A 16,608-nucleotide genomic window follows, 5' to 3' on the forward strand; every position below is an offset into this window, starting at 1 on the left:
GAGCAGCCGATCGCGGACAATTAATAACAAGCAAAGACGCGACATTTCAATATGGGCATCAATAGCTGCAGTTAACATACAAGTGACTCGATGATTGAATCTTCTTATCCAAGGTTTAAATCTATGAGTAAGAACGACGACCGACGTGCATATCAGGGATACAGTTACGCTTCATACTGACTGCGCTCGACAGTCAAAACAGCTCGATCCTATCTAATTATGTAAGTTACTAGCTCCTACATATGCGTGTATACGTGTATACATAAATATATATATATATTATATATTATACGATATGTATATGTATAGGTGCGTGCATGTATTGTATAATATATGGCCAGAGTTTACAAATTAGCTGTGGTTACGAGATGCCTGTACACGAGCGTCGGCGAAACACTAATCACGGTGATTGCAGGGGAGTGCAAATCGTCGGTGGGATAATATTCCGCGTAATTGGTTCAGCCCCTGTCAACCTGTCTAGCTACCGGACGATGTCTTAACCTGACAGTCTATACGGCACGTAAACGTGCGGGATGTACGCATTTTCGCAAGGTATCACCTAGCATGTCTGTTCGTGGAATCTATTACGTACTCCGATCCAGTCTTGTGCTGTAAAACATACGATTCTATAAGCGGATATATTTCTGGATTTCCTATCGTTTGACGTGAAGGGAAAAATGAAAGATTATAATTACAAGCGAACCGGTACTTCTCTCTCGTGCGGGGAAGTTTGTTTTAAATAGAATCGTGTTTGCCCTACGATTTTATCGGAATAATGATTCGAAGGATGAGAAAATGAAGTTGCCGCCTTATTTTCGTGGAACATCAAAGAGTAACGGTTAAAAATAGCTGGACGGGTAAACTAATAGGGAAAACCACTTTACCCGACCACCGCTTGTTACTAATTGATTATTGCTTTAAGTAGATCCTACTAGTCATTGTTTAAATTAAAAAGAGAAACCCTTGATCTCCAAGTTATGAATTAATAGTTTGTTACTGTTCAACTCAAGCTTCTCGCGAATGTCTTTCACATGGTTATACTATTGTTCATAATATCCTATGTATCATCTACTAAATTAGGCATTCCTAAGTTTAGGTGCAAAGAAAACATTTCATTGTATTATGTCCTGTACACTTGCACCAAGTACCTTGTAATTTCTACATACGTACTCTCTTTTTTACGCGCTAAATTACAATATAATTTACGCGGTAGTTTTTATGCACGATCTGAATTTACGCGGCCAGACAGGTCAGTGCTGTACGAGATAAGGATAAAAGTACATTACGTTATGCTAGTCATCATATTGTACATATTTTTTCTTTTGTACTAACGGACTTTATTTACGCGATTTTCATTCCTGTAAAACGAACCCACGTGAAACGGGTATTTCGCGTAAATTGAGGGACGGGTGCATATTTTCCGATTCATTTCAAACTTTATGAACATAATCATGATAGTCGGTTCTCCTAATAATGCTAACGAAATTCCAAAATGTTTCCTATAACGCACATAATATATTCGTAAAAGATATCTACAAGCGTCCAAACATGGTCGCGAGTCAGCGAACAGTCTGTTACGATATAATAACTAAATATTTTAAATCGATTCGTCGAAAGAGAAAAATATGGCAAAGAAAATGTTGAAACTTCGGTTTCCTTCATTATCGAAATGATAGCCAGAAGTTTGCAACTAATGAAGAGCAGCGTGTACATCATCGGTCGTTAGGCATTCTTTATAAAGACGTCGAGGTTTCTCGCGGAATTCTTTCTTGACAGAGCGGTGCAGGATGTTTCCTGGAAGGTGGACCTGCACCTGTCGAGAATACTGCGTCCACAATGCCACCGGCACGTTCGCATCTCGTAGTTGCGTTCCATCGACTTCTCTCGACTGCTGATCGCCTTCCGTGGCCATTTCTGTTCCCACGGGAGTCCGCAGAAACGAGAGACTCTAACGCCCCTCGCAGTCGGATTTGCCTATGACGCCGAAGGATAGAACTTTCTCCCACATATTAATAAGTTATAGCTGGTTGATCAGTGTTTCTTTTTAGAAGGTAGACCCGAACGGGGCAACAATGGCCGAATTCGCCACGGGAGATCCGGTCCCGGAGATACGTTCGGGATAGACTTTGACAACGCGATCGCTAGTATTCCGTAGTATATGTCTATACCTTTGGATCGCAGATCAGATAAGGGATGCGTTTGAGAAACCGACCGACGTCCTACCGACCGATTTCGCCGTGGTTCTAGGTTCGCACGTATTTTCTTGTTCTCTTTATCGGCGTCCAAGTTGCCGCTATGGACCACTGCGACACTATACTCGTCAAAACATCCCTTGTAAAATGACCAAGAAAGGAAGACAAAAGTTAGACAAATGGAGAGAAAGAATGGGAAAAGGATTTCAGACAGAAATCCCAAGCGAAAAAAAAGGATCGGGGGTAAAGTGATTGTTACGGAATCCACGTGAGCGTATCGGATTCGAAATCGTACCATTGTTTTGTCACATTCGCTTTCTCATGGTTACGCTTCCGAGAAATTTGCTGCTCGCACTGTTTAACACCTTTCTCTGAAAGATGCACTCGAGAATTTACGTGCACCGCGTTGCCGTGGTAAATTAGCGAAACTGAGAAAGTTATCGGAATGAGATGAACCCAAGCAAGATCGGAGGCCCTCGTGTATCTGAACGTTTGAATGATTGTTTAAGGAGATGCGTTTGAATCGTTGATATTTTAATAACATATAAACCGCAGCGGATATGTACCAGTTTTTGCGTTCATCGAATCCTCGCACGCGTGAAACTCGTTTAGATAATTTGACGTATTTAATTGACCACGAGAAACGCATGTACGAAAGAACCGATCGCGGGCCTCTTGGTAAATGATTTAATTAACTTTCCAACCGGTCTCGATTCGGCTGGATTACCAGCGGGAGACTTTGTGCCCGAAAGTCCTTGGCCAACGGGTGTCCAGAGAAGGTTGGCCCGCGACGACAGAAACCTCGATGTTACCAATAATTTGTGAGATGTCGGTTGTGCTGCATGCGACTCACGAGCACGACGTTACAACGAGAGTAACGACGATTTCACATTCTCAAGATTTATTCTTCTCGCGGGAAACACGCAAAGTTCAGTGACGCTTGCGTCATCGGCTCCGCTTCGAAGTGCCGCTGTTAATGTCTCCTTGCTCCGATTTTTGAGCGTAAATAACTACTTGCTCAGCTAGAACCATTTCAAATGGCAGTAGTAAAATATTCCGGCGTAGGAATGTCTGTGATTTATCGCGGTAGGAGTAATAATTATTGTGTGCGTACGTGGATGTAATAACGATCGGCGATAGCGACGTTATTCATCGGGCATTAATTTACTGTTAACCCGCTATGGTCGCATATCTAATGCATAATGGACCGGTAGTTTCATCATTTTTATGTAATACTTGTCACAATAGAGTTGCGATTCGAGCCATTTGCTTCGAAAGTGTTTTAACATGTTATCGTAAAAAAAAAAAATTGCAACGTACGGTGTAACGCAAGTGTCGCGAATGAAATTGGTGATTCGCTTAAATAATGATGTAATTGATAAAAGTTATCGTGCCACGGGATTCACCAAAACCTCCAATTGTATGATTCATTGGGGATTAGACGAAAGTTTCTATCATCTCTGAATACACCTTCGTTGACGTTACTCGATTTCGACCAACCGATAGCGTAGAATCGATGTAGATTTGATGACAAAATACATTAGGAATTTATAGATCTTAATTCTACATCTAAACACATATAGACATATATTCCTACATAGTACATATTTACATTTCTTTTTTTTTTTTGTTCCTAAACTGGCAATAAATAAGGACTTGTCGAAATGAAATACTACTTTCAAACGAGTATGCAAAGTAGAAAAAATCAATTGCCATTTATAACAACTCGTTACTTTTATTATACCATTTATCACATCACATATTCGGAAATTATACAATTTTCCGCCTAATGTATTTTCAACAATTATCGTCTGATACACTATTGCAAAGTTGTCATTAATTTCTCCCATAAAATTAACATTCTTAGATTAAGTGTTTCACACGAGCTTAAAATAATTCGAACAGAAATATTAATGGAAATATTTCGGAGAAGTAGTTTCTTTTTAACCATTATTCGATAGCTTCTTCGAATAATTTATTCGATAAAATAATGATACTTTTTAAAATTTACTTTACAACATTATTACCTTAAACTGTTTTGACCTTTCCAGACCCAAGCAGCATTCGCCATTTAATCCCAATCAAATCATAATCATTAAGCTATTTTTAAAAGCTATGTAGAATTCGGCGATTCTTTTTACATTTTTATAAGATGTTTTTAGATAATATTTAATAATTGAATGTATCTTTATATTTTCGTATCTACCTATTACCTATTACCTATACATTATATACCTACCCATTACTTATCGACGTTGATATATCTCCATTAAATTGCCACATGATACAATAAAATATGTTTGATATCTTAAAACTGAAGAGGCAAGAGTAAAATAGAATTTTAACTCCAATTTAACATAAGCTCGTACACGGTTAATGGTAGCAGTAAAGGAAGAACATTAACGGAATTTTATTTGGTTTGTACGTTCTAAGTAATCATTTCCTATATACTTATGTTGCTTTCTACCCGATGACCCGATCACGTCATTATATATACTAGTTATAACTAGTTGGAAAATATTTTTAATTGGATGAATCACATCGGAAGTTAGTGCATCAAATAGAAGTTTTCAGCGCGTGAACTACCTACCGATAAACGCTAAAATGTCAGCGATATCTATTCGATGGCTCCAATCTACGTATTCCGTTTGCGATCAGCATCGTGCGGTAAATTTCCAAGAAAAAGCCGGCGTAATCGTATTAGACCGCGTGCAAGTCGCCGCAAGAGGATCTTATTGGCCGAGAGCAGAAGACGCCCACAACGTGCACGCTTATATAGTACTCTAGTGCTATGCGGTGTTCATTCATAGTTCCACTCCTGTCTAGTCATTCATTAATCCGATACGGCGAGAGTGTCCTTACAGAGCGTGCGCTGATCACGACTCTCAATCGTTCGAGTGACCCCCTTCGTGTTCGCGCTCGCGCTCATTCGCGCGCCCGTGTGTGTGTGTGGGTGTACAACGTCCTACGATACTCGTGAAATCGAGAAGTACCAGCTCGTCGACAAGGTGGATTAACATCGAACACGGAGAATGCGAATAGGTGAGAATGACTCACGATCAGACTCGGTTTCATACGAACCTTCTAGGAAGCGAACAGTTTACCGGCGAGCACGACGCGTGGCTCCGTTTAAAATAGCCGATGCCGCGAAAAAATCGATCCGCAAGTGCATCCCTTGACGATACACGCAGCGAGAAACATCATCTTTCCTTTCCAAGTGCTTTCAACTGAATACCGCGTTTACAGTAATTTCTAATGTGTTAATTATCGGTGTTTAACAGAGTCTTATTAATACAGCGCGATTACGAAGCGGTTGGTTAAAGAAGATATTCCAGTTCAAGGTATGCAAGTTTCATCGATTTTAACATAACGGCATAGTCGGCTATTTTTACTTTCTCGTAGACATCAATTTTCCGATCTCGTCATACACGCGTAACACGTATGTGTTAATAATTATCGAGATGAGTACGCGAATGTGTCTTGTGAAGCGAGATCGACGGAGCTGCACGATCTTTTTTTCCTCGTCGATCGATCATTGCTGTGGGTGGGTTGATTCTCTCGATCGTCTCTCTGAACGTTAACGGAACTAATGGATTTCAAGCTTCTGCTCGGCATCGAGAAGGCGCAAAGTCGCCTGCAGCAAATCGCTCGTGCCACGGCTGTTCGAAGGGAGTTCAAAACGCCATTCACATTGCCCGGCAAAAGCCGCTACCTTTTATTGTTCTTTTATCTACCACTCGATTCTTGAAAGCGAATGAAAGAAGTGGCGCTTCCTCTACGGTTTTTCTACAACAAACGAGGAATGCGACGGTCAGGTAATCGCTCTGCCTTCAACTATTCGAGTGATTTTATAAGAGGAGACTCGCAGCTGGGTTTAATTCCCCTTGTGCGACCCAACTATCAGTTTTTGTACCTCTTCTCTCTCTCATCTGCACTACTTCCTCTTAGCTGTTTTTATCGGAATCTTAAGTTTTCCCTAATTACAATATACTACCTAACCCTTTCTCGTGTTACATATAAATCGCTAAACGATAAAAAGTATCTAAGTATTAAATTCATGTTGCTAAGGATAAATGCTTTAGCGAACAAGCAAACTTACGTGCTAGATAGTTATCAAACGTGAATCATCCTCAGCGGCGCGGTGGCGTCTATACATCACTGATTGCTACCTGTCGTGTGGTAACTTTATCTTTAAGCAAGTTAATGCGAACAATGACATGATACCAAAACTATTTGTGATTACAGAGAGATACATTTGGTTGAAAATTTTTGAAAGATAACAATACGAGATTAATTTGTTTTTTTTTCATAAACACGTGTTTTCTAACAAATTAATACGTACGGATAATTTCAATATATAACATTTATTAGAAAGTTTGGAAACATTAGTGTGATAATTCTGTTTAAAATTTAATTTTATTGTATCTTACACAGATTACGTTCTAGTCTTAATATTCAATTCTTAGTTTATTCAATGGTCGAATCTTTTAATCTTTCGTGCCGAAAATTGATCGAAAAAACGAGAACGTTTTCTTTTAAATATTTTGCACGTAACAATGTTTTAACGAAACAAAAATGAGACAGTTCTACCAACCATAATAACACTTCCTCTGGTTGTTTTGCTTCCTCGCTGTGCTCGAAGTTGACGAAAGAATGGCCGAAGAAACGTGTCTGAGGCAAAACGAGAAATAAGTCGTGCAACGGTGCCACGTATTTCCGTTCTAATGACTAGCAAAAACTTGACACCTGCATCGACACTAGTGTCGGAAACAACGACCGTGCGCCGAGAAATCGACCGATTTCAGGAGTTAGCCTTGCGTAACGAGAATTTTCCATTTTTCCTGCCGAAGTACGCTAGCCAATTGTTCGAAAAGAGTATGCGTCTTTGCCGCGTTATATAACGAAGATGTGAAAAACAGAAATGATAAAACTTGGGGAAACCCCTAGTATATACTCTCCTTGACGATGTCGATTCTTATCGGTAAACCAATCTTGGACAATGTCAATGCAATTCGATGGAACGGAATATATATTCAAATAAAGCAATGTTTCATGAATATTCTTACGTATCACGGTTAATATGCAGAGACGCATATATTACACAAATTGGCACAATATTATTAATGGCGTGAGTAAGCATGACTTGCTGGAATAATGCAGAAAAATTGTACGAAGTACAGGATATTAAAAAATTTCTTAACTTCTGACAGTTATTATCAATTAACACATCACAATTATCACTTTTTTCTTTGCAAAAGGAAACTCTGCGTTCATTATGCGACAATTGCTATGTACGTTATCGTTCATAAGTATATGCATCATAAGTATACTTTTGATATTATAGATTTACGATACCAGCAATTCAGAATCCAGCAACTATAAATCAAGTAATTAAAAATTTTATTGAAATTTTAATTTATTGACGAATTAATTGCTGCGAGATATACTTGTTATCTTCTTGACGAAGCTAGCAGATTATAAATGCAGATTTTGTTAAAAAAGCAACGATAATACATTTTTTTTCAATTAAATTATAATTCAGAGTCTCATTTGCCGATCGTGTGCATCACTGTTTGAGGTAATGTCGATACTCCCGACATCGATTGAAGAAGTATCTCGTTTATTCGTTTTTTAGTTCAGAAAATTAATCCGTAATTGACATGGTTTCTTTACATACATAGACAGAAATGTTCAGAGATTTACAAAATGTAGTATTATTGGTTAATAACCAATGATTATATACACATTGGTAGTCATTAAGTTAACCATTGGTTATCGGTACATCTTACGACGCGATGCGTACTTTCCAAATTATCAGAAAAATAACAATTCCTAGTGTATCCTCTAGGAATAAGTGAGTTAGAGACCCTACCAATTATAGGGTAAATACCATGGTGAAAAAAGAAACTCCTTTAAACAACAAACTAATTCTACGAGTTCCGACAATTGGGAATGTCAATTTTGTTGTTGTGTATTAAATTTTAAAAATCAATATCATCACGCCATAATATTCTACTACACATATAACTGTAACAGGGACTATAATTAGTTTGATGTTGCGAAATGTGAAAAAATGTTCTAAGTATTTAAATTACTGGTTATAATATTCAGTAGGTAAAACAATTATTTGCCTAGATCTCATTTCTTAAGTAATACTTTTCAAATAATGAATTTCCATAAATATCTATGATATAGCATTAAAGAATAAAATAATTGTACACTGCTTTTTTTCGCAAATTTCTGATAACATATTCCGTTTAAGAAAAGATATACTTTTGAAGTGTAGCGTAACTCTAGAAGATAGGAACGATTTTGTCCTGTATTAACAAGACGATTCACATCGGCAAATGACTCGCTTTACGGAAGGATCTTCCTCGACACGCCGTTAGGCTCGACTACCGGTTAATTAACGATGTGACACCATAATTGGCGCGGTAATTCGATCCCCTTGTGGATGAATCCTCGCGAGTGGTTCGCATGTCCCGGGGCCTAAGGTTAAGACAGCGCGCGCACATCGTTAAATTAAAATCCCGAGGCGACCGGCACCATCGTCTGGAGTTGCAACGGGCCACCTCAGCGGTGCCTTCTAATTTGCAGCGCATAATATTCGAATAATTTGCACGCGCTAATAGGACCGAACGTCCTGTGGAACCTCGAGGAACGCGGTCCGATGCATATAGAAAACACCTTACGCGCCGTCTCCGAGCGATGCAAATGCCTCACCCTGAATTGTGGCAGATAATATTGCCCCCTTATCGAGTATATGCGATAAGTCATTTTCAACTACTTGATCAAAGCATGCGACGCGACACATCTAATCGCAGGCATAATGTTTTATCAGTGACGTATCCGACGGCGCGGCATTTCGTCCCGGTGGATATACTAAAAGTGTCGAATGCGTTCATCGTGTGGCGCTCGTTATCTCGCTAGTCATTATTGTTTGCAAACTTTTGCAGTACTACTTCGATAAATTTATTTTTCGACATTAATTTGATGGAAGGTGTCAGAATTACTTGTCGCACGTTTATCGATATTTTTGTTTTTAATGTTTAGACGCGAATATTACGATATCTATTCTGTAAAGGGCGTTTAAATGATTTGGAAATTTATTACTAGATTATTCGGGAAGTTTGTAGTGAAATTTAGGAAAGTTTTGAAGGTATTCTATCTTTATATAATTAGTTATTAATTGGTATTAGATAATAATGTTGAAATAGAATTGTAAATAGAATAGATTGTTATATTGAAATAGAACGAATTTAATCAGTGTTTAATATTAAAGCAAAACGCGCAGAAAATTTTCGATACTTGAACTAGAATTTTATCGGAACGTTGCGTCGCGTCACAATCTTCGAGGGAGTCGACGTCATTCTACATCAAATCATATCACGATGTCTCTTACATATCGGAGCATGATGCCATCGAACATACAGATCATCAAAAGACATCTAATACCTTTCACGTGACACAAATTCGCAATATTTTACACTGATTCATTCACTAATCTCAAGAGTGACCTTGTAGGAATTTCGAATTTCTCAAAACTCATTGGTTATTTAGTCTAGCCAATAAACATCTTCAATATAATCAAACTCGATATATGTTAGAATTACTTTTATACGTTCTGGATTTCAAGTAGTATACTCAGTACCTTTATCGAGATCGATGAATCGAGTGACAAGTGCGCCGAAGGGGTTAAGAGTACGCGTAATGAAACGATCGAGGTTCGGGGAAACCTGGTATCTATCCCCCACGCAAAGAGAGGGTGGCGTGCAGCCGCAGGTGGGAGGGCAGGGAGGACTGAAAGGTAGCCGGAGGAGCAGAAGGAGTACGGGAGGGAGGAGGTGGGGTGTCGTAGGAGGTGGTGGCAGGAGGGAAGGAGGTGGGACCGAGTGGCGGTGAGCGAACGTGCAAGAGCGAGAGGACGAGGTGAGTAGCGAGCCCGTGAGCCCGAGTGAGTAACTGGGAGTCGCAACCGAGGACCCACTCAGTCACCACGAGATCGGCAAGCCGAATGGTCTACCGCGCCGGTTCTCCCGCTCGGAACTCTGTACAGAGCAAAAGGGATCGGAACAAGGACACGTTGTTCTTTCGAATGTCAACTAGCGTGCTCCTTTGTGGACGCATCACTCGAATCGTGCCACTGTCGGTGGAGCACGCGGGGCTCGATTTTTCGAGATCGAACGAGGAACAACACGAGAACACGTTCGCACAATGTGGAGATTTCTGGTGCGCTGTTATGTCACACTGACATCGATCTGACGCGATCGTTTTTATCTTTTTCTTCCTTTCGCCGGCAATCTCATCTCGTTACGTTTCACGAAAATAACATACATATATTAGGCCTTTGCCATCATCGGCCATCGCGTCTCGCGTCTCGCGTTTTCGCTTCTATCGATCTCGATTTCGAAGGATACTGACTTTCCCGGGGGAAACATCGAGTCGCGGTGGGACCGGAAGTGCGTGAGTGGATGCAAGCAAGAGGTATCGACGGGAGAAGCCGAAGACTCTCCTACAGAAGGACGAGGAAGAGATGATCTACGAGCTGCTGGTGGCTGGAGCGTTCGCCCTCGCCACACTAAGGCGGTGTGTGTACATTGCTAAATTCTATCCACTTTCTCTCTAGCTTTTATCTTTTCTCCATTTCTTTGAGAAAAAAATGCTCTCTGTTTTTCTGTACGTTGCAAAACGCGGAACGAGCGATGACACGAGCAAAAATCGATCATGCTGAAAAATTCTCGATTAAATACGATCGACGAACGATTGGTTTTATCGCTTCTTTAAATTTTCAAGCACGACCGACTGCCCGTGTCCGCTTGTTTAGCCGTACTTACTGGAAAACTGCAATTTATTTCTACCATGAGCATTTCGTGGAATCACTTGCAGGAAAGAACTAACGACAAGGTGCATCTAGCTTCAAGTTTTGCCGTAATGTACATAATGATGCAGTGACACGTGAGGATTCCTCGCGATGCTTCAGCCACTTTTTTCTTTATTTGCGCGTAGCACGATTAAAAAATCTTTTAAGAGAAAACATTTAAACGACTGTACAGCGTTGGAAGTATAATTGTTTCTGATGTTGAGATATAAAAAAATTCCATGTGTCATTTGCCTTTTAACGACGAAGATTATATTTCGCCACGGTTTTCTGATAATTTATGATAATTTCGATAATGTTTGCTAGTGAATGACTTTTCGATAGATAAAAAATAATCTAAGATGTTAACACGTATTTGACGTATTCCATTGCCACGAGAAAGTATAACGATCAAACATTTTAAAGCTATTCCATGAATCAAAGAAAATGATAGAATCTTTAATAATTGAAACAAATATTGATGCAACTCTTACCATCTCGCCTTATTCTCTTTAACAAATTAAATAATATTATTCGATTCTTTTTAAAATGATACGACTTGTTTTACTTGTTTGATTTTACGAGCAAAACAGTCCTTGATTACAGTAAGTCGAAAAGCAACTGGAGTTCCTTTACATAATTATACGATAATCAATATTTATCAAACGCGACTCTTGAATAAGCTAATTGAATTTATTATCGTGCGATAGTATCTTATATGCTGTAATCATAGTGTGTTCACTTTTTCAATAGAAGGGGAAGTAATTGTCTTCCGATGAAATTGTCTGCCAACTTGCAATTAAATATCTGTATTTGTTGCTCACCTGTCCAACAGGTATACATCGGTAAGACGTTCATAAGATAGAGAAATTATTAAAACAATTTTCATTTCCCCGTTAGATTCCTGTGAAGAAGTTTTCCCGCTTTAAATATATCTACTGCAATAATCTAGATAGAATAATTGAACTAAATTGTTTGTAGTATGATCCGATATTGAATTCATTATTATACGTTATCTATACAGACCGAGCATGATCGAATTATTTTCAGAAAAATTGCCCTTAGAATCTATTCGTGTGAAATTAGTAATTCATCCGATTAAACCAAGATTTTTTCGTAACTAGAGCAAAAGAGATGAAACTCGTCTCGACCGAAGAAAATTATAATCGATAGCAGCGTTATCGACGCAAAGGGAATGCGGCAAAGAACTTAGAACGTTACGTCACATATAAACATTAAATGGAAAGTTATCTCGACAGGACAGAAGGTATATATTATTTCTTTCTTCAATCGTAATCTCAAGTTTAGGACACAAATGAATATAAGTGTTATTTTTCACGATGATAACGATGCGCGTGCTTCTCATGCATTATACAATGCAGATAAGAGAAAGACGTATATATTGCTCCAACGTCGCTTCGTGTGACATAGCTTCTATTCGAGCGAATACGATTAGAACATCATCAATCATTGATAGTATACAGTATTCTCTGTGGGAAAAATTAGTAAACGGATGGCGAAGCATTGAACCAAAACAACATATATTCTAGTTGGTGTTTATTTGACTTCAGAAGTGACTTCCAGAAAGAAAGATAACGTTCGGTCTACTTAGATCTTTTTTTATTTCGTTCGATCCTTCTCTTGCATGCGCTCGGCTTTCTCTAGAGAAGTTTACGTTATGATTATGAATCAAGGAAAACGATACGAAAGGCTGGACAAATATTTCGATTCCGGATGAAAAAATTATCTAATTACATGGTTGTAAATTAACCATCGTGGCTGGATAGAGAACCAATCGTATAATTATTACAGAGTCGGAATTCAATCCGACATATAAATCGCCTTGAAAAACATAAATTAACTAGCGAGAGAAACGAGCCTCGAGAAACTGGTCCTTCGCATTTAAAATAAATCCAAATCAAAATTTTCGTAAAACGATACGGGATCTTGAATTTCGTGTGCAACTTATCTTTCTACCCTCCTTATATTTGCCAGCATCTCTACAACAGTTAAAAAATGATTCGTAACTATAAATGACGACGATCTTTGAGAAATATCAGGGCTAGTTTTATTTTAGAACAATACGAAAATTTCTTGAAATTCTTGACCCCATAATACAATATCGATTATCTTAACCGTTATATGTATACACCGTGTACCTTATTATACATAATTGGCTTATTATATAAATTCATACGATCTACTTTATGAACGCGTACAAAGAACACAATATATATTTATAAAATATTCCTAGATTTTTGTTTCGTTAGATAATTTTCTCGTTAAAAAATATATAGCTCGTAACTTGGGAATCGATTTTTCTATATACGGACATTATTAACTTTAGACATGGATATTTTCACGAATACTGTGTTTCGTTACTATATCTCGCTAGAAAGTAAAATACAAAATCCAAAAAATCTTATTTTTACGGTTATTTTGTAAATTACATGCAACGATATAATCTAATTAGCTGCAATAACAAATGACGATAGTATAAAGAGGTATACTTTAATATAACATAGTTAAGAACATAGTATATATATGTATAAATATACATATGTTAGCAATAGACGACAAATCCATGAAGTTTTATGAAAAACTTAACGATATATCTAGTATTCACAATGTAATAATCCATACTTTTGAAATTAATATTTTCCGAGAGAATTAAGGAATCAATATTTATGACGTAAATATCTTTCAAGAGAACCTCGCAATCAAATTCCACAAAAAGATAGTTTGTGAGATTATATACTTCGCAAGGTATCAAATTTAAAAATTCCTCTTTCTCTTATAGACCACAATTTTAAATACCTGGTAACGTAGAAACTATTTCTCTGTTTAATTCTATTTACAACAAACCATCTACGGAAATACTTTTATCTGTCACACGTAGCTATCCCTTCAACGAACTGTTAATAATAACAAGTACAATCCTAATCATTCAAAACTCCCATTAAGTACACATGAAAATGTCTGTAAAGTAGGCTCTCTTATCTTGCGCGTTTCGTAATAATTTGATGCCTTACTTTGTCCTCTGCTATCCAAACAGCAAATCTCGGACTTTAGGCGTACCAGCTATTGAAGAGGGTAGGCCAGGCGGAGGGAGAGGGAGAGAGGCGCAAGTGAGACGCCTCGCTTTCCTCGATCACGGGCGAAGGTATCGTGAAAAGTATCGTCCGGTGTTGTCCGCCTCGTCCTCCGCATCCCAGTCGGTGAGCAGGCTACGGTCGCCGATAGAGGCGTGCGCCGTGTTGATCCGGGACACACACGGACTGTTTGCTCGGGGTACCATCGCGGACCCTTTTTTCATGTTAGCTCCAAGTCGAGTCACAACACTAGTAAAGTTACAAAAGCCAAAGGCAAACAGATCCGGGGACGGGCCTTAACCGGTTTATCAAACACTCGTGCGCCCCGGAGGTGGTCTCTCGTACGTTGCTGAAAGTGACGAAGACGAGGGAGATCTCGAGGACGAGGAACGACGTCGACGTCGACGGAGCTTCGTCATCTTCCTGGACGCACGCGTAATATATATATATACGTCTTGGCTGATTCGCGACGAGACGAGGAGAGAAGTTCACTGCTCTTAATGGCACACGAGACGAAACCGATCGTTCCACCGGAGGTGGAGTGAAACGAACGAAGGAGGAGTCAAACAAGTGCCAAGGCAAACCTTCTTTTCTTTTGTCAAGCACATTTCAGCCGCCGTGAAACCACCACTCTCGGCTCCACGATTTATGTTCATTTAGATTTCTTGCTACGTTGCTACTTTATCTTTTGTAATTGCGACGACACGCTTTATTCAGGCAAGCGATCGTACGATATCGAACGTGTTGATTCAATAAGCATATTCAACGAGTATATTCCAGATAAAACATTCGAATCTGTATTTGCGCAGTGATTTGTGACATTAAAGTTACAGCACAAATACAAATTCAAATGCCCTATCTCGAATATAGACGCTTCTTGAATTATTTGAGAACTTTCAGTTACTGCATAAATTCTGTTCATCTCTCCGTTTCTATTACGTAAACTATCGGTTTTATAATAGATGTAACATTGGTACATCGGCTGATATAAACTGTGATTCTAGAGTTTATAGAAAATAGAAGTAACATTTTTTCATTCGTTTGTTGACGATCATTCAGAAGGTGGTATCACGAACACGAATCTGGTATCAATAATATTACACAACAGTTTAGATGGAAAAGATTAAATCATTAACTCTTGATAACAAATTTAGAGATGCGTAAAAAAGAGGCAATATCTACGATGGATGGGCTTTGTGAATCAAATTTGTAAAAAATGCACTCACAATGTATGCAGCAATGTAATATTTATTATTTGAAGATAATAGTAACAATAATCTATTGCAGTTTATTCCTCTGGTAAATAAGGTGTCTCTCACGAGTTTCGAGTGTTTTTAATAACGCGCGTTTGAAACGAATGACTTCCGGGCACGTATTCGCGTTTCGATCGCGTTACCCGTACTTTTTGCCGCTCGTGAAAAAGCTGTAGCGAAAATTCACAAGTCAGGGGTGAAAGTAATAAAGCAATTTCACCAACTGAAATTATACGCTGCATTCCAATCACCGAAATAGGGTCGCAAGAGAAAACCATTCGAAATTGCACCAATCGCAATTTGTCCTTGCATCGACCCCTTCACTTCCACAGAAAATTACATGAAATAACCAAAAACTGCATCGTACCATTTGCTACGTACGATCGATCGCGGAATTAAAAGTACGGTTCTCGTGTAACACGCAGACACATATGAATATCGTTTAGACGTAGAAAATCACTTCGACAATAAGAATCTTTGACGAACCGCGAAATTTTTCTGTCTTCGCGTCTGATTTACCGCGAGAGAGATAAAAAGAAGAAAAAAGAAAAATGGCGGAGACCTAAGGATGACTCGAACAAGCACTGGGTTGCGGTTTCGGGTTCATCAGGGTTCACCGGACATATTATATAGGACAGGTGGGCATTCCAGCGTGAAATCAAAATATTATGCCAGTCCCTAGACTGTAGACTATAGAACGACACTCGGTGTATCGAAAGACTACGACCGGCAGATTTTTATTGTGAAACTACTTGTTACATATCAGTTTAAAATATTTTTATTCCACGTTGCAAAATGAAGATTTTTAACTGAATTCTAATGTCAGAAGATTTTTTCTAAAAAGAAAATAATTTTTTAATTTATTTACCATCGATGTTGCATATACGCAAACTAATATTCTGATAAAGTATTAAATAGGTAAATGATAAATATATTTGTCTTCGGCAAAATTGTTCTTTTTTTTTGTACTACGTCTTCTTTTTAAACTACATGAAAAAATGCATTTCTATTATGTATAACTAGAATAACGAGAATAATAAATATAAAATAACAATGATATAGATTAACACATTTTAATTAGTATTTTAGCAAAAATTAAATTTTTTCAAGAAAGATATTGCAAGTAAGAAAAAAGATTCGCAAGTTATCTATATCATCATAGTATCTATATGTTTTTCGTAAGCAGTAATCGTTTGTTGAAGATAAATTGATTT

The 16,608-nt window shown here is 38.3% G+C and overlaps 1 protein-coding gene across 2 annotated transcripts in view; it reads left to right on the top strand.

The window, feature by feature from the left end:
- Window positions 1-4,783: 4,783 nt before the first annotated feature.
- The window catches only part of LOC117208552, a 30,866-nt gene continuing 19,041 nt past the window's right edge, over window positions 4,784-16,608 (top strand). The window contains exon 1 of one of the 2 annotated variants that reach the window (XM_033449769.1): window positions 4,784-5,234. In XM_033449769.1, the coding sequence (XP_033305660.1) occupies window positions 5,225-5,234 (10 nt within the window). In that variant the 5' untranslated portion in view covers window positions 4,784-5,224. Of the gene's footprint in view, window positions 5,235-10,147; window positions 10,779-16,608 lie in introns of those variants that run through there. The other variant, XM_033449770.1, reaches the window with a different exon arrangement.

This window comes from Bombus bifarius, unplaced genomic scaffold (genome assembly GCF_011952205.1).
Source record: "Bombus bifarius isolate JDL3187 unplaced genomic scaffold, Bbif_JDL3187 scf7180000008140, whole genome shotgun sequence".
NCBI lineage: Eukaryota > Metazoa > Arthropoda > Insecta > Hymenoptera > Apidae > Bombus > Bombus bifarius.